Genomic DNA, 20,068 nt, shown 5'->3' on the forward strand with positions numbered 1-20,068 from the left:
CGACAGAATCACTGAATAATTATTTTGCTGGTAAATTCTGCTGGTATATCGATTAGAGTTTGGAATCGAGCAAATATGAAGTACAAGATGGCTATTGTTCTCACGTAGCAATAGTCTGATAGTATTTCAGATTCGCTTGATTTCAAACTTAGTTCCCTTGGTTTAATTACTGATTTATCAGCTGGATCAAAATTTAAAGAAAATGAAGATCAAGTGTAAGTTTGACCTCTGCTTAATTTTTTCATCTCTACACTCATCTTTTTCAACTTCCATGTCACATTTCGTATAAATGCTAATAATTCTTTCTTTTTTTTGATAAATTCTCTTGAACGTCGCACAAGAATTTTTCGTTCGCGAGGAGGTGCAAAAATGGCCACTTTTTGACTTAGGTCAAAATTTGCAAATTTGGGGTTAGCCCCAACTTAACCACACTTTTAATCCAACATGAATTTTATTTTAATATTACTGATCTCTGATGGTGGATCTGCGATACTGTACTTAATGATTGTAAACTATCTTATCGACTTCTCATCTATATTAATAATATAGGAATATTAAATAACAGTTAAATACTTAAATATATGTTATTTGATTTGTTTTAGAACGAAGCTCATTCTCTGGAGTGAAATTTTTAGTTTCTCTTTCTTACGCGATAAAGGAGAGGTGCAAGGATTTAAATATTTATAACATTATGATTTTAGCATGAAAATATTCTTTTAGCATGAAAATATTTTAAATACAAGCATATAAATATTACATATAAATATTTCTATTTACATATACATCAAGTAAATTTACATATACATTTTCATCTTGGTAAAAAGAACATGTAAGTTATCGTATTTACTATTACGTATTTTAACGCGAAATCTCGTTTCATAAAAATTTTCATTCAAATACGTAAACACATAATATTCATAAATTTATAAGAACAATTTTGTCCGTAGGTATTTGGTAGCGCAATTGAGAAGATGTTAACGGCGAAAAAGGGAGACGATACGGGGGCTTCCGGGTCGAGTCGGAAAGCTGGATAGATGACTGACAATCTGGTGTAATTCAAATTAACGAGCTATACTTTCCTTGTACTTTCTTATTGCTATACCTCTACAATATTCTTTTATCGTATCTGTCGATTTTAATCTCACACAAATATCTAATAAATGTGTATACAGTAGTTGACGAAAATATTAGATAGAAGATTTTTGCGAATATATATTATGTGTGTTAGTGTTTTTCTTCACTTCACTTCAATGTAACGAGACGTGTCTATCATGATTACACCGGTAAAAATCGAGACTAATTTGGAAATATATATATATGGAAGCTAGAAGATGCTTATTGCAGACGTATACATAGCAAAAAACTAATGTACAATGTAAAGAGTGTTTTTAAACATATGATTGATTAGGGGTAAAAATGCTCCTACTAAAAATATTGTGACTTATTTATACAATACATAATTAACTGTCCAAATACCTATGGTAATCAATAAGCATCTTATAATTCCTATTTACATTTGTTTCAAAAGTTTCTTTCGTTTCATAAGGAAATAATAGATGCACGACACTTTTTGTTTTATATTATTTTATCGATTTATGTATGATCTATTTTGTAGTAATAGAACAAAACGAAAGAAACTTTTGAGACAGCCTAATACATCTTGAAATTCATGAAAAGCTTCAACAAAATATTCATGGAAAGTTTCTGTAAGCGTTCGAGTACTTTCGTGAGCCGTTATATGTATAATAATTCGTTACAATGTTAGTGATAGCTTGGAAAGTGAACTATTTTTATTATACATCTTTTTACTTTCCATATTACGCTCATAGATACTCTAAAACGCCGCGATACTAACTCTTATCTATCATGCTTACGAATGCCTATAATTTGTGAAACCGCTTCTGATTTTGCGGAAATTTTGCAGTTGCTTGATGAATGAAACAGATTTGTTAAGAGAATCACATGTTATAGATACTTGAACTGTGATTTATTTAATATATCTTTTCTGATTTGTTATCCTGCAACATTTCCATGTTTTACGAAGCTTTAAATTAAATTTCACAAGTTTATTTTCCTTAAGCTAAAGACGATGCTCGTGAAATATTTATTTCTGAAGTAAAAAGTAAAAATATAGCTTACATATTGCTTGTATTTAATCATGTATTACGATTAATCCTGTTGCGATACTCGTATATTTCAGTTAGGCTCTGGTTTTAGTAAACAAGAAAGATTTATAATATCTTAAGAGGATGTTTAGCATGAAATCATGCTAATAAGAAGTTTTTCATGTTTTTCTTCAGGCTTAAAATATTTTTTAATGTTGTGAAAAAATTGGGTTGAAAATGAATAAAAGGGTGCAACAGGGTATTTAAACAAACTAATATCTCTTATATGAATAAGTCGAGTGATATGCTGTAAATTATTTTCACAAAAAGACACCCATTTTTATTATTGTTTTCTAAACAAAATTCAATATGATTTGTTATACCTGTAATAGGAAGTTTCTTTAACTAACATTTAGTTATCGATCCTATTTTTATTGAAGTTTAACAATACTGTTCATTGTTAATAATTATTAATTTATAAGTGAAGGGTAATTCCAACGAAGAAAGATATCATTTGCAAACAAATAGTTTCAGATAAAATCAGCATTGGTACTGTAAATTTAAGATATTATAAATCTAATATGTATTGTATCGCAAAGCGGGATTCATGATGAAAAATTAAATATAAAAGTCCATGAAATTTCGCAAATTTAAACATCTCAGTTGATACAGCTTTAATAAATGTGGGCAAAAGTTTAGTCTATCTCTATATTTAAATAACGTATGATATTTAATTCTACAGTATAATTAAGTAAAGATTCGAAGCTGAATATTTCGAAATATAATTGAACAATATATCGTACAATAAATGTTATATGATGTTCTGTAAAGGAGAATTGCATTTTTATGAAGAGGATCAAAGATAAAAGAGATTTTTGTTGAACGATACGACCGTTTCGAAATTCCATTTTGATCTTGTGTATGTATAGTGTATCTCGTACAAAAGATATTACAACAAGCGTCCAGTCATAATGTGAAACATTAATCAAAATTTCTAATCTCGAGTGTTTCAAGCCCCAGAACTCATCTTAATAAATATAAGAAGGACAGATTAAATTCAATTTGATTTTTCTAATTTTCTCGTTAATAATTAAATATGAGCATCAATCAATCAATAGTTCATAATGCACGGTATAATGCGTGTATAACATTCATCTGATTTCAATTAACTTACGTTTAAGCAAAATAATTATTCGAACTAGTTTATCATTCACATTATTACACATTTTAATTGTATATATATCTAGTACAACATAGAAAGGATGTTTTAGGATTATGAGTATTCATTTAATTTTTAAGAAGAACAATAAGATTCAATACATGTACACAATAGTTAAAAATATGAAATCCAGTCGCTTTTACATTAAGTACCATTTCCTCGTAAATGAACATACAAAAGATAAATGTCAATAACTATAAATGCCTGTTTAATGTTTCTTTTTTGTTACGATTACATATGTAAAATTAGTTCTTGTAATGAATACTGCTTATAGGAATGAGGATTATTTTTCACTTGAAATAAGTTTGCTTTGATATTTTAAATGACTGAATAAAATGCGGACAAAATATTTTAACCATACACGTAAAGATTCAAGTACGTTACATACAATAACTATAAGAATATATTTTTAAAAACGTAAGAATTTGTACTTTAGATAGCAATGCGTTTAAAAGTTATTTTATGAATTCACTTTATTAATTACTGATTTAAAATCTCCAGCATTTTCAGTAAAATGTCCAGAAAGTAGAAGAAAAGTACAACAAAAGTAGAAAACAGTTAATTTTGTAATATAAATTTATAGTCTACCGAATTAATACTCATATTTCTAAAACAGGGTCTATACACTTTCAAAATTTCAATCAAATCATATGCATAGTATTTCTTTTATCTCATATTCTAATTTCACCACATTAAATTTTCTAAAGAAAGATGATCTATTTATTTTAGATAACGCAAATCCTTTATTTTAGATATGCAAAGTCAAATATATTTTTGTCAATAAAGACACAAAAAATTTTAGATGTCTAAATGTCAGCTTTAAGAACAGTAGACTTGCCTGCCTTCAAACTTAAATGTCCTTTCCAGTAGTAAAACTTAAATAACATTAACAACGGCAGTAATATTTACGCCTACAGATGGAGGATATTAGACTTCGATTAAAATACAAGTAGCTCAATAAATATGTGTCTAAGTACGATGGTTAAAGAATAACGATTCGTCATTCTTTATTCCGGCGCTTAATGCTATCCTTCTTTCAACAAATACAATCCTAGAACAATGCCGCTGAAGAGAAATGTTATGCGTGAATTTATTTGCCTTTGCGGGACGAAGGTTTATTAAATTATTAAATGAAAATATTAAATGAAAATGAAAGTTTATTAAATGATTGTAATATATTATATAAATATATATGTCGGATTGAAGTCAGGATTAAGGAGATGGGCGTTTAATGAATTTTCATTAGAATAAGCCATTGTCGTGATACAACGAAGAGTTTATTAGCACAGGCTTATTAACAAGATTAAGCACTCGTAGCACTAGTGATAATGACCTTAGGTTCAAACGAATCCGCGGTCACGGGATGATAAACGTATGTTATCGCACAGTTCAAGTCTAACTCTTTGTTAACTAGACGTGAGGTATTCACTGGTTGTAAGATAGTACTGTCACTCGTCAATGAGATCACACGAAAGAATGACTCTCCGTCTCGACGATGTCGTCGAGGAAAACTATGTTGGGTGGGTCTAAGGATATGAGATCCTCGGAATCGTCAAAGAAAGCTTTCGTTCCAAAGGTGAGGGAAATTAGCGCTGTTGTTAATTGGTCGATCTCCATATCGGCGTTTTGAAAGAGATGCTGGCCGCCCTTGAGGGGAGGTTGTTGACGGGGGGCAACGCTCGTGGAGGATAGGTTTCTCCTATCTTCCCGTAGTTGCAACAAGGACTGTTTGTCTAAATGAAGAACTTTGCTTAACTAAATCTTAAGATTTATTGCGGGTCCTCGCGTTAGCTAAACATACTGCGGAGGTATATTGACATCTGGAGATCATCTTACCCGAAGGATAGGATCTGCGTGTGGCGAGCCACGGAACAGAAACCTTTGAAATATTTACTGCCACGTGTCGCTACGGCTATTTCTTTAAAGGAGAGGTATAGAGTTACTCTGTGCCTTTGTTAGATAAAACATTCATCCCTTTGACCGCGGCTACATTCGGCGACTGATTGTTGCCTCGAGCCCAAGCTCATGATCATAAATCTCGAACAATCGGAGCGACATTTGTTTATGCTAAGTTACAGAGTTACGGTATTCCCGCGAATCCAAGGAGGAGTTCCGGTGTTCTTTCATCTCCGACATATATATTTTTATAATGACTTATTTTAATAATGACTTAATTTGTATAGTAAAAACAGCTAAAATCTCATGTAAGATTGTTGGGATGTTACGTGATATTTCTGTTGCATCATTGATTATCGTTATACTTTGAAAAATAATTAAGGAAGCGAACAATGCGTGGACGATTATGGCAGTTTTATTAATAAACGAAAGTTTAGTAGAGAATATGGATTTACTGGATAAATAAATGTTTCATTAAATGTAACTGTTACGTGCAGAATAATATGTTGTTACATGTATGAACTAAAGTTAATGTAATACTCATATTGTATTTATGGTTTCAAAGAATTAATAAAATCTGCTGAGATTCAAACGTATGCTCTCCCTTTTATTCTATGAGAATTAAACATTTAGAAGATTTTATGAAAATGCACTAAAAAACAATCAGAAGCATCTGTTTCTCCTTTTCTTTTTTTTTTAAATATGTTGATTGCCACGCGATTTTTATACTTATTTTGACTTGGATAGATAGATTAAAGCGTACCATACCAAGACATTTCATTCTTGCAAAATATTCTAGTCTATTTGCGTACGTGCTCATAATCTTGGCTGATAACCGCCATTCGCTATATACATCGTTGGTATCGACGTCAAAGGATTAACACAGACAAATACACAATCCATACAATCCGATTTGATTGATTTTAGATCTTGCATCAAACAGATCTCTATATAAACAGATAATTTCTGATTCTAAACATTTGTATTACGTTCATCTAATTATTAGGATATTAGATATATTATAAAGGAAGATATTATGTATTAAATAATCTGCCTCTTGCAAAATATACGAATACGATCTATATGTATAAACGATCACAAACAAGACACAACTACCGTCTGATAAATAACATATAAATAACATAATAAACAATTTTTTTTGTAAATAGTAAAATCTTATGATGATTGTAAGCATCGTAATAAATGTTAACTTATTATAACTCTGTCCTTGTTTTTGCACCTATCTAATACTATATAACGTAATATTATATAACGTAATATTACGTTGGCAACTAAGTGATTGCAGATTTTGTCATTACCACCTAATGTATATAGTATATATTATATAGTATTATATATATGTCGGGTTGACGTTATGGTTAGGGTTGGGGTTAGGGGCGTCAAAGGAATGTTCACGAGAATCAGCCATTGGTGCGGTACAACACAAGTGAAGTTTATTACAATAATGGAGATGTTACAGTCTTGACAATTAACCATGGCGGTTAAGCGCTCGCGACACTAGTGACAATGGCCTCAGGTTCGATAACGAATCCGCGGTCAACGGGATGATAGATGTACGCTCTCGCAAAGTCCAAGTCTGACTCTTTGTTAACAAAACGTGAAATATTCACTGATCGTAAAGACGTTACTCTTTTCGTCGATGAGATCGCACGAGAGAGAATGACTTTCTGTGCCGATGATGCCACCGAGGAAAAACTATATGGGGTGTGTCTAAGGACACGAGATCCTCGGATTTGTCGAGGAAAGTCTTCGTTCGGAAGGTGAGGGAAATTAGCATTGCTGATAATCGGTCAATCTCCATATCGGTGGTTAGAAAAAGATGCTAGCAGCCCATGAGGGAAAGTTGCTAGCGGGAAGCGTCGTTCGTGGAAAAATAGATGTAAAATCCCTAGAGTCCTTTTAGGATAGGGATTCTTTTTTTGTACGGGTAGCACGACAGGCTGTGTCTAACGGAGAGACCGATCTTTCTTTGTTGCACGGACGACGAGTGAAGAAGCACGTGGTCTCCAGACGGACGGATAGAGAGTACATTAGAGAGAGAGACAAGGCTATAGAATAAGTGTTTAAGATTGCAAAGACTAAAGATTTAAGATTTAAGACTGAAGAAGAAAGATAGGTAGCTCAGGACGTTGAAAATCGATTCTCGATTTTCAGGTAAACATCGTACCAAAGACTTATAATTTCCCGTTTAGATAATCATCGCTATTGATTGTTATAGTCGCATATTAATTGTCGTTCACTTTTGTACTTTATCCAATCATTTCATAATAAAAAAACCTCGATTTTCAGACTTCAGAATCGATCCCTGAATTAACCCATTATTGAACCTTATAAATCGATTTTCGCCACGCCATTGTCACGTAAAATAAAAAAAAAGAAATTAAAAAAAAAAGAAACTTTATTTTTACTTCGTTTATACACTTATAAGACACTTCTGAGCTCTAGGCGTGACCGTTCGAGACTGAGGCTCTTACAATATTTTTTACTTTCGGTGACATCTGTTTCTTCTTTTGTTTTTCATCCTTCATCATCCCCACCACCCTGCAGGCGCACGCGACCGCTGCCACGCTTCCAGAACATTCGGTGGAAGGACCGTTAGGGCACAAATGAACCCTCAGGCACTCCGGCAATATACATTGTCGCCAAGGTCGCCATGTGTAATGTTCAAGTATCGGCTGTCTGGAGAATGTTTAGAAGAGGTCGCCTAAGGTGACATCAGGGCAAAAGAGTTTGGGGTTACAGTGTCCTGGTCTCTGACGTGATTTACGTTACATACCCCCCTCCTTAGATTGATTTTGGTCCTCCAAAATCTTAGTGTTTCTTCAGGATTGTTTTATGGACTAAATGGTTAAAAGTGTGTTTTCTTCTTTGTCTTAATCAACAAAACAAAACAAAAACAAAATGCATAACAGCTACTTATGGAGAAGGTGAAGACCGTCCTGGAAAATAAGGTTTAATACGATTACCATGTATTTTCCTAATCGAGTCATTCACTATTATTTCGTAATAAGGGGTTTTTACTTTTTCAATGGTGTATGGCCCTAACCATTCAGTATCTAACTTGTGTTTTTTATGATCATTATGAACTAATATCAAATCTCCTTCTCTAAAAATGGATTGAGGTTTAATAATTTTTTTTCTTTGATCTCTTTGGTATCTTTGTTTACTCTTCATTAGAGTTTCCCTGGCTTTAAGTAGCTTGGCATCCCATTCTCGTTTCCTGAAGCTGACCTCATCAGCGTATGTTCTTTGCGGATTTTGGGATATGGTAGATGGGAGATTGGCCTTGTGTCCAAATGTTAGTTCGAAAGGGGTATATCCAGTGGCATCATGAACCATAGTGTTATATGCTAGACACACAAAATTTAGGTTTTGATCCCATTCTGTTTCATTATCGTTTTGTATAGCTTTTAACATATCGGATATTACAGCATGTGTTCGTTCTAGGCTTCCGTTGGATTGTGGATGGAATGAGGTGGTTTTTATGTGTTTGATCCTAAATGCTTCTTCGTATCGTTGCATTAGCTCGCTAATGAAACTTTGTCCTCTGTCAGTTAATATACGTTTCGGTGCGGAGAATATATAAATGTAATGATTCAGTAAAGCATTCCAGATTGATTGGGTCTGTTGTGTTTTTAGGGGCACAAGTATTAAATATTTGGTTAGTTCATCGTGTATAGAGAGAATGTATTGGTTTCCTATCTTGGTCTTTTTCAACGGGCCTATCACATCCATAGCGATTTTGTCGTTAGATTCTAACGGGGTGTCGGTTATCTGTGGTTCCTCCTTTCCTCTTATCCGAGTAGTCTTTGATGTTTGACATGTCGCGCAAGTTCCTATTCTGCCTTTTATTCTGTCTATTAGATGTGGGATATCATATTTGCCTCGGATTCTGTCGTACGTCTTTTGTATTCCGGGATGTCCTACCAAGTCATGATTTTCTTTTAGTACTTGTTCTATTTCCTCTTCGCTTAAACTCTGTATTGGTTCGTAAGCAAATTCTATGTCGTCGCGTTGGTCATTGAAAAATAAAAGAAATCTTTTTATGTGTGCTTTGTCTTGTGCGTTTAAGTTATTGTCTCCTATTCCTATCTTTCTATTTGTTTTAAGTATGTCTGATATTTTCTGTAACCATACGGTTTCGTCATATGGGCCCAGATATGGTTTTGTTAATTGGAAAAAGTTGTCTTTGTTAGATGTTAGTTTCAATAATTTTGGTATTTCTTCTGATTTTTCCCAGTCTCTGAATTGTCTTAATAAAACGTCAGTTTGTGTTATCGCGTGTACTCTGGATAGGGTGTCAGCGGCTACGTTTTCCTTTCCTTTTACGTACTCTATATCGTATTCGTATTCCTCTAATCTCAATCTCCATCGAATCAATCGACTAGAGGGGTCCTTGCAGTTGTGCAGCCATTTAAGGGCTTGGTGGTCTGTTTGAATTTTGAATTTGCGGCCTAATAAATATTGCCTAAATCTTCTAACTGCCCAAACGATGGCCAATAATTCTTTTTCCGTCGTAGTATAATTTCGTTCAGGGGGGTTTAATGTCCTTGAAATGAAGCAACAAGGGTGTCCATCTTGTGAAAGGATGGCTCCTAGACCTTCATTACTGGCGTCCGTTGTTAACGTAAATGTTTTCGTATAGTCGGGGTATTTTAGTACCGGTGCTTGGCATAGTCTTTCTTTTAATGTATCGAAGCTAAGTTGTGTTTTGTCAGTCCAGTGGAATTGTATGTCTTTCTTAGTTAGTTCCGTTAACGGTTTGGCAATTTTCGAGAAATTCCTAATAAATTTTCTATAGTATCCGGCTAACCCAAGGAACGATTTTACATCCGTAGGATTTTTGGGTAGTTTGAAGTTCTTTACTGCTTCTATCTTTTCAGGGTTAGGTTTTACTCCGTTTGCAGTCACTAAGTGTCCTAAATATTCCAATTCGGGTTTTAGGAATTCACATTTATCCGGTTGTACTTTTAGACCTACTTCCCTGAGTCTTTGGAGTATAATGGCTAAGTTTTTATTATGTTCCTCTATCGATTGCCCGAATATAATGATATCATCGAGATAGACGAAACAATGATTATTAATTAAACCTCTTAACGCGGTGTCCATCATTCTTTGAAAGGTAGCGGGTGCGTTCTTGAGCCCGAATGGCATTCTGTTATAGTGGAAGTGTCCTTGTGGTGTGCTAAATGCAGTGTACTTCCTCGAATTCTCATCCATGGGTATTTGGTGGAATCCCGAGGATAAGTCTAAAGCGGAGAAATATTTTGCGTTCCCTAGTTGCGATAGTATATCGTCAATGTCGGGTAATGGATATGCGTCTTGGTCCGTTAATTCGTTTAACTTCCGAAAGTCAATCACTATTCGCCACTTTTGTTTCCCCGACGCGTCGATTTTCTTTGGGACGACCCAGACGGGAGAGTTATAGGGAGAGTCGGAGGGTTCTATAATCTTTTTGTCTAACATTTCCGTCATTTGTTTGTTTATTTCGATTTTATGGTATTCGGGAGGACGGTAGGATTTTACGTTGATGATTTTATCTTCTTTCAATGTAATGGAATGTTTAGCAAGAGATGTACACGGTAATGTTTCGCTGTCTAAATTAAATACATCCATGTAATAGAGAAGAATCTTTTCTATAGGTTCTCTGAGAGGTTTTTCTATGTGCGATAGTCGAATCGAAGATTTGAATTTTTGGATTTGATCTATGGTATTTGTATTTTCGATAATGTTAGAAACTTGAATTGAGGACTTACCACCATTGATAAAGCACACTGGCGTTGGCTTCCCTTCGAGGTATACAATTTTTTGAATGGTTTCTCCTGGTGCAAGGGTTGGTTCTTGTTGCAGCAGAAGGGTGTTGTTATCTAATTTCAATGTTTCGTTGGAGAGTTCGAATCGATATTGATTCAAACCGGGTAAGCCTAATACGCCATCTTCTATAATTGGGAAATCGTCATCTATTAAAGAGAAGTCTATCTTTTTGTCGAACAAATTCAATTTGACTTTGGAATTAGATTCGTATTCGGAATGTCCCATGGAGAATTTCTTTGTGTCTGGTATTGTTGTCTTTCCTGGGTAGCATCTTTGTTTAAGCAAGTTGATTCCTGCCCCGGAGTCAACGAGAAATCGCAATCCTGGTCGTCCTGGTAATTGTAATAGTATTGTGGGTAATCTTCCTGAGGTAGCATTGTTAATTCTGATTGTTCTTGAACGTGGTTTATTCCTGGAGGGGCTTTTCTTTGAAGCGGTATCGGAAAATTTTGGCATTGATTTGGAAGGTGTCCCAATCGATTGCATTTGGGGACATTTCGCTTGCGTCTTTTCGCTTAATGGTCTGTTCCCAAACTTCGTAAAATTGTTCGTTCTTGGTAGAATATTTTGTGTGAGTGAAGTTTTATTATTTGTGTTACTTGTAATAGCGAGGCGATTGTCTACTGGATGAGAAGCCTGGTTACGATAAAATGGCGGGGCGGTTGTTTGTCGCGTCATTTGTCTACGAGAGCTGTGCTCGCGAAAGTATCTTTCCATATTCATTGCTTTCCTTTCTGCTTCGATGAGATTTGGGGGGAGATTAGCCATTAGCGCCTGCCCTATTTCTGGACGAAGGCCTCTTACATAGTCGGTCACAGAGTCCATGTATAGTTGCTCGTTCATCACCCGTCGAGTTAGTTCGTCTCTATACTCGTTGGTAATGCTGTGTTGGAGTTTGTTAAAAACGCTTCGAAATCTGATGTTATAGTTTTGCACGCTCTCAGTTAATCCTTGCCTCATTCCTCTTAATTCGTCCTGTTGTTCTCTCACTGATACTTGCGCAGCTACATTACGTCTCAATGCTTCATACAGAGATTCGAATTCGGTAATACGAATATTGCGGATTGCCATTGCGGCTTTTCCTACAATCTTCTCTATTTTAATCATTTTTAGTAATAGTGTTGGTTCGCTACACATCATTCTTACTTCTTGTATTTCATGAATAAAATCCTCCACGTCTATATCATCCTTTCCGTTTAATATCGGAATGCATTTTAATGCACTCTCAGCTTTTAGCTCTGGTTGCGTATATTGTTCAGGAAAAGTCCTTTCCCAGGATGGTTGAGGTGGTGTTTGAAGTAATGGGCGAGGTTCTCGAAGGACCGACTGATCTTTAGCGGTGTGGGTTACTTCGTCTACAGTTATTAGGGAACTGGCCTCCGATACATTTCCCGTTTTTGTGTTTGCTACAACTTCATCCATACGCAGTGTAAGCATACTCATTTGTTGGGTCAGTCTCTCATTTTGTTTCTGCATTGCATCAAGCAAAGCTTTAACTGTTGAGTCTATTCCGCTGTTAGTTAAAGCGGCGCTAACAGTTTCGGTTTTGTCTTCTCGTGGCGTTGCCATTGTTATACTAATTGTGCTGTCTGTTCTCGATCTGTATTTGACAAAAGAATCCAGGGCTTGCTCACCTTGATCGTTTAACCCGTAGGAAAGGTTCCGTTGCGGTGTTCCTTTGTCGAAACGTCGAAAGTGTCTGCTCTGTTACAGTGGTCCACTGATCCTCAATCTTCAAAGTTGACCGTAGCCCGAAATGCGTAATTTCGTTTTCTTGAAGTTGATGGATCCTGGCACGGATCGCCAAAATGTCACGTAAAATAAAAAAAAAGAAATTAAAAAAAAAAGAAACTTTATTTTTACTTCGTTTATACACTTATAAGACACTTCTGAGCTCTAGGCGTGACCGTTCGAGACTGAGGCTCTTACAATATTTTTTACTTTCGGTGACATCTGTTTCTTCTTTTGTTTTTCATCCTTCATCATCCCCACCACCCTGCAGGCGCACGCGACCGCTGCCACGCTTCCAGAACATTCGGTGGAAGGACCGTTAGGGCACAAATGAACCCTCAGGCACTCCGGCAATATACATTGTCGCCAAGGTCGCCATGTGTAATGTTCAAGTATCGGCTGTCTGGAGAATGTTTAGAAGAGGTCGCCTAAGGTGACATCAGGGCAAAAGAGTTTGGGGTTACAGTGTCCTGGTCTCTGACGTGATTTACGTTACACCATGCCGCTGAGAGTTAACCTACGCGTCGTCATGATCGAGAACGCGAAAGGGGAGAAGATAGAGAGTATAGAATCTATCAGGAGACCAGAAGACGAAATGTGCTATATTTTCCCCCCAGAATATCAAGAAAGAAAGTACCACCAACAATTATTTAGTTTACCAACAGTGAAAAAGACCGCAAACAGTCTAACCAAGGTAGGCCAATATAGGAATATTAAAATCACAATAGACGATGAGACAGCAGCATTGTATACCGATACGGATTCAAACTTCGTATTCCGAGACATTGTCTTAGAGGAAGCAGAAATAACCTACACAAGAAAAACAAAGACGGAAATCGAAAAACCCAACCTGGATATGGAAAGACTTCTAGAGGCCCTTCAAAGACGAGATAAGAGGGAGATAGAGGAAATAAACTTCAATATAGAACGGTTTGAAGGAACCCAGAAAGCCGCAAACTGGATAGCAGAGTATGAAGAGGAATGCAAAAAATACAAAATAAAAAGCGATGAGGAAAAAATCAAAGGTTTGAGAAAGTACCTAGGAAAAACAGCAGAAAAGTGGTATCAAACAAATCTACTGAAAGCTGAAGAACACAACTGGGAAGATTGGAAAGAAGCATTTCTCAAAACTTTTAAGAATAAAGGTTGGTCGGCAATACGATATGCTTACAACTTTAAATACCTTTCAGGGTCGCTCGTAGAATATGCAATAGAGAAAGAAAGACTAATATTGGAAGTAAAAAGGAAAATGGATGAAGAGGTGAGGATACACCTGATTGTCATGGGATTACCTATCGAAATCCAGGACAAAATCGATAGGGAAAATATACAGACAACAAATGACCTAATAGGAACTTTGGGACAACATGAAGACTGGAGAAAAAGGAAAGAAACACAAGAAAGAAGGATAGACGCGGTTAAAAAGGAAAACCCACCATTCAAAAAAAAACCATGCACAATCTGTGAAGCACTGAACTTTCCGGGCCGATTCCACCCAGTGGAACTATGTAGAAATAGAGACAGAAACCCCCAGAAGAAACCCAAACAAATAAATTCACTGGAGGCGTTCACATCAGAAAATGAAATAGCAGGAACATCGGATGAGGAGGAAGAAAAAAACTAAAATGCCCGGAGAAGCACATACCATTGATAAAACTGCGAGTCAAAGTCAATGATCAAAGAGAGATTAAAGGTATCTACGACACGGGAGCGAATGCAAGTTTTATTAACCAAAAGATCATTGATCAGATAAAAGCAAACATAAAAGAAGACAAGAGCATGTTCAAAACCATCAATGGGAAAGACTTCACGAGTAGCCGGGCGAGACTAAAAATGAGGGTAAACAAGATAGAGAAAGAGATAGATGTGTATATAGTACGCAATGATAATTTCACATATGATCTCATCTTAGGGCTGGACGCCATAAGGGAATTCAGACTAAGACAAGACGAGAATTTGAGGGTTAGCCAAAAATTAGGCGACAAAGAGGAAATAATAGCTGATAGAAAAGAAGAAAGAAGGAACAATCAGAGAAGAAAGGTAAACGTTACCGAGCACAAGGAGACGGGTAAACCTATGGACAACTTAGAACACCTAAATAACCTACAAAAAACAGAGGTAAGCCAACTTATAGAGAGATATAAAGATGTATTTGCTAAACACAAATTCGATGTGGGAACCAGGAAATCACAAGAAGCTTCTATTAAGCTAATCGAAAATAAATACATATCAAAGAAACCATACAGATGTAGCATTCCAGATCAGAGAGAAATAGAATTCCAGATTACGAAACTACTAGAACATGATCTCATAGAGGAATCAAGTTCACCATTTGCAGCACCAGTGACACTAGCCTTTAAAAAGGAGTCAAATCGTAGAGATAGACTATGTATTGATTTCAGAGAGATAAACAAAATTGTAGTTCCGGAACCACAACCATTCCCAAGAATTGAAGATATCATAGTCAAAGCGGGAAATTGCCATTTCTTCTCAACGTTTGACATTAATTCGGCGTTCTGGTCAATTCCAATAAAAAAGGAGGACCGGGAGAAGACAGCCTTCATAACACAAAATGGACACTGGCAATGGAAATGTTTACCGTTCGGACTAAAAATCTCTCCTGCTATTTTCCAACGAGTGCTGGCAAACACCCTTAGAAGGAACGGATTAGCGGAATTTTGCATGAATTACATCGACGATATTCTAGTCTTCTCCGAGACGTTTGACCAACATATCAAACACATAGAACAATTGATGAAAACCATAAGGAAAGAAGGATTCAGACTAAAACTAGCCAAATGCAAGTTTGCAGAGAACTCGGTAAAATATCTAGGCCATATTATCGAGAAAGACGGCGTGAGACCAGGAAAAGATAACCTAAAGGCGATACGCGATTTCGAACGCCCAAGAAACAAGAAGAATGTGAGGCAACTACTCGGAAAGATAAATTTTTATTACAAATTTATAGAAGACGCGTGCAAGCTCCTGGAACCGCTACACAATCTACTAAGAAAAAATACAGAATTTATCTGGAATGAAGAATGCGAAAAGGCATTTAAAAAGATTAAGGAATACCTCTGTTCAAGCCCGATCCTTTCAATATACGACCACAACAGAGAAGTATTCATCTACACGGATGCAAGTGGAGACGGATTAGGGGCAGTGCTAAAGCAACCTCAAGATAACGGGATGTTACACCCGGTGGCGTATTTTTCGAGAAGACTGAAACCAACCGAGACAAAGAAGAAAGCAATCCACCTTGAATGTCTTGCTATCAAAGAGGCGATTCAGTACTGGCAGCATTGGTTAATCGGTAGGCACTTCACTGTCCTTTCAGACCACAAACCGTTGGAATCAATGAGAGTCAAAGCAAGAACCGACGAAATTTTAGGAGACCTGATGCACTACTTATCGCAGTACGACTTCAAGATCATCTACTCACCGGGAAAACACAACATAGAGGCAGACGCACTATCCAGGAACCCCGTCTTAGAAAGTTTTGAGGACGAAGAAGAGGTTTTGAAAGTAGCGAATATTATAAAAAAACAGGACATAATCCGAGATCAGAAAGAAAACAGGGAAGATATTAAAAATACGAAAGACCTTATAAAAAAATCAGAAATTTTTTTTAAAAATATTAAAGGATGCCAACGTATAGTCGTCTCACAAGAATTTGGCGAGCATATCATAAAGACAGTGCATGATTTTTTTGGTCATGTTGGAAGGAATCATATACTGAAAAAAATCCGACCCTTTTATTATTTCAAAAATATGGACCGAATTGTCGACAAATTCTGCAAACAATGCGAAATTTGCATTAAGAATAAAAGCAGAACGAGAAGACCGATCGGGCTTATGTCGAGACTAGGACCAGCGAGGAAACCGTTTGAAATAATGTCATTCGATACGATCGGAGGGTTTTCCAACAACAACTCACCAAAGAAGTACATGCATATACTCATAGATCACTTTTCAAGGGCTGTTTTTATGTCCACATCGAAAACACAACGCGCAGAAGATATCATAAAACTTATGAACTCGACAGGAGAAACTGACTCCATAAAAATTATCCTTGCAGACCGATACCCAGCAATGACATCCAAGGAAATCCAAGAGTACGCGAGAGAGAAAAACATTAAATTAATTTTCACCTCGACAGACTGTCCATCCTCCAATGGACTAAACGAGAGGGTAAATCAGACATTGGTAAACAGAATCAGATGCAAAATCAATTCGGAAAAAAAAAGAGAAACTGGACAAAGATCGCAAAAGAAAGCGTAGAAGAATACAATAACACCAGACACAGTGTAACGGGATTTGCCCCAAATTACTTACTGTATGGGAAAATGATCGAAATCATCCCTAAGGGAATAACAGAAAAGAAGATAAACTTAGAAAGAGACAGAGAAGAAGCATTTGAAAACTCAGCAAGAAACTTCGAAATCAACAAACAGAAATACGACAAGAAAAGACGAGAACACGAATTTAAAATTGGTGATATGGTCTTCACCCACAACGGAAACAGAATGAATAGAAATAAGCTGGAAGAAATTAGGAAAGGACCCTTCAAAATTTTGAGAAAAATCTCAAACTCTATATATGAAGTGGACAACGGTAACCGGAGATCGGAAGGGAATCTCTTCCACTCGAGTAAGCTTACCCCTTATAGAGAAGACAATTAACGACGTAATTGTCAGCACGAGGAGGGGAGGTGTAAAATCCCTAGAGTCCTTTTAGGATAGGGATTCTTTTTTTGTACGGGTAGCACGACAGGCTGTGTCTAACGGAGAGACCGATCTTTCTTTGTTGCACGGACGACGAGTGAAGAAGCACGTGGTCTCCAGACGGACGGATAGAGAGTACATTAGAGAGAGAGACAAGGCTATAGAATAAGTGTTTAAGATTGCAAAGACTAAAGATTTAAGATTTAAGACTGAAGAAGAAAGATAGGTAGCTCAGGACGTTGAAAATCGATTCTCGATTTTCAGGTAAACATCGTACCAAAGACTTATAATTTCCCGTTTAGATAATCACCGCTATTGATTGTTATAGTCGCATATTAATTGTCGTTCACTTTTGTACTTTATCCAATCATTTCATAATAAAAAAACCTCGATTTTCAGACTTCAGAATCGATCCCTGAATTAACCCATTATTGAACCTTATATAGATTTCTCCTATCTTCCCGTAGTTGGAACAAAGACTGTTTGTCTGTTGGAATGTTTACTGTCACGTGCCGCTATGACTATTTCTTTTAAGGAGAGCTATAGAATTACTCCATGCCTTTGTTAGACAAAACGTTCATCCCTTGACCGCGGCTACGTTCGGCGACTGGTTGTCGCCTCGAGCCCAAGATCACTATCATAACTCTCGAACAATTACAGTCGGATTGAATGACGGCAATTGCTTAATTACGGCTATGGTAGAATATAAATTACAGTATTAGGGGGTTTTCCCAAAGTTTCAAAGGGAAGGCTCCGGTGTTCCTTCATCTCCGACATATATATATATATATATATATATATATATATATAGTGTATTAAATTTATTCGAAAGTACTAGAATAGTTTATTGGACAAAGTGATCGATCCGAACTGTGCGTAGTTTATGACGGTGACTCGGCCGTCTAACGAGCGCATGTTCCACTGTTGCAGAGTTTTTCGTTGGTCGGAGCTGTGTAAGATATTTTGTGTAATTGGAAATTTAACGCAAAGGTACATTGATAGCACATTGTGGTAAATACAGCGCGAACGGTAATTCTAATTATCTCATATCTAGTTGTATGTTATTGGTTTGTTTTTCTTTGTATAAATTGAATTGCGAGCATGAATGGACGATGCATCTGGAGAAATGGACTGTGACGAATAACAACGAGCAGCAAGAGGATTAACAAGAGGAAGAAGGAAAAGAACGTTTAATCGTTGATAATGAGAAAATGTATTATCTGGTTGGTTGCGTGCGAGCGTGAGAGAAAACGTGTGAAACGAGGGAAGGGCTGGGAGAAGTATCTTGTAAATGTGTAAATAACAAGTGTAAATAAAATAATTTGGAAATGTGAAACGTTTTGCGTAAAACAAGTAATGATAAGAGCGTAAAAATATGGGGTGAAAAGACGAGGTGTGTAATAAAGATGCGTAAATAAAATAAACGCGTTGCTCACTTGGGTGCGTGGAAGGGTGGAGCAGGAAAGGTAATAGCGATGTTAATTAAGCATGGGAATTTGTCAAAACATGGGTTAGTTTTGTTAGAAAATTGTAAAATATGTAAAAAGATTGTAGACGTTAGATGCGTGAAAGTTGAAAGAAGTAAGAAAAGAAGGAAAAGAGAGTATAAAATGATAATAGGTAATACGTAAGGCAATATAATTTTCTGGATGGTAAAAGAATGGATTTGTTTGGATTCTAGGAGACTAAAGAATAAATAAAGATCCATTTAGGAGATACGTGCGCGTTGTTTATTCGACCATTGACCATAAATTGTGAAAGTAGGCTTTAAAAAGATAAATGACAGATATAATAGCTTTTAAAGATTAAGAATATGGTTGCGTTAAGAAAGGCGTAATTGTGAAACGTATGGGTAATGGAATAAAATACCATTACGAAAGATAATAATTATATCTGGAAATATATTAATAAGGAATAACACGATTGGAATCTTGTAATTATACGGATAATATATGGAAAGTGATTAACGTTAAATGACTTCCATTTAAAGGAACGAAAGGTATTAGAAATAAAATGGAACGGTATTATTAAATGTAGTAATTATATAGAATTATAGGAAATATGCTGGTAATTACATCCTTGGTGTAGGCTTGGATGAGAATTATAGTGCGTTACAAAGTCTGATAGGAAAGAAGAACGTCGGAAGAAGGTTTGGTGGAAGGGAATAGAGAGAAAGAAAATTTGTTGAAAGGTGTAATGTTATTTGAGAAAGGAAAGTTGGCATAGAAGGAAGAGAGAAATGTATAGGACTTGATAAATTTAATAAGTGGTAAATGGGTGGTGAGTAGAAAGAAGGGCAGAGAATAATAGAGTGTATCTAAAATATTTCTCTGATGAAAAGGTAGAAGACAAAAGAGCGGTGATTGTGGAAAAAATGGATTAAACATAAATATAGGTTTAAGCAAGCAACACGTAAAGAGCCCGGTTAGCTCCGCGGTAAGGTGTCGGACTCACTCAAATGATGGCGGCAAGCCGAACAGACACGTGCACGTTGCTCCGTAGGCATATCCGAAATATCCCGGTATATTAAAGAATTCGGGCGGAAAGTGCACGAAAGT

The 20,068-nt window shown here is 36.1% G+C and overlaps 1 protein-coding gene and 1 long non-coding RNA gene across 4 annotated transcripts in view; both read left to right on the top strand.

Moving 5' to 3' along the window:
• LOC100650186 overlaps positions 1-1,177 on the top strand; it is a 115,342-nt gene extending 114,165 nt beyond the window's left edge. For 2 of the 3 annotated variants that reach the window (XM_048414175.1, XM_048414174.1), the window contains one exon: positions 948-1,177. In XM_048414175.1, coding sequence (XP_048270132.1) covers positions 948-1,034 — 87 coding nt within the window. In that variant the 3' untranslated portion in view covers positions 1,035-1,177. Of the gene's footprint in view, positions 1-602; positions 664-947 lie in introns of all 3 variants that reach the window. The other variant, XM_048414173.1, reaches the window with a different exon arrangement.
• Positions 1,178-18,076: 16,899 nt separating this feature from the next.
• On the top strand, positions 18,077-19,790 carry LOC125386997. The gene is made up of 2 exons (XR_007227602.1): positions 18,077-19,509; positions 19,638-19,790. It is a non-coding gene; the product is annotated as an uncharacterized LOC125386997 (long non-coding RNA).
• Positions 19,791-20,068: the final 278 nt, after the last annotated feature.

The sequence above is a fragment of the Bombus terrestris genome, unplaced genomic scaffold (genome assembly GCF_910591885.1).
Source record: "Bombus terrestris unplaced genomic scaffold, iyBomTerr1.2, whole genome shotgun sequence".
Classification (NCBI taxonomy): Eukaryota; Metazoa; Arthropoda; class Insecta; order Hymenoptera; family Apidae; genus Bombus; species Bombus terrestris.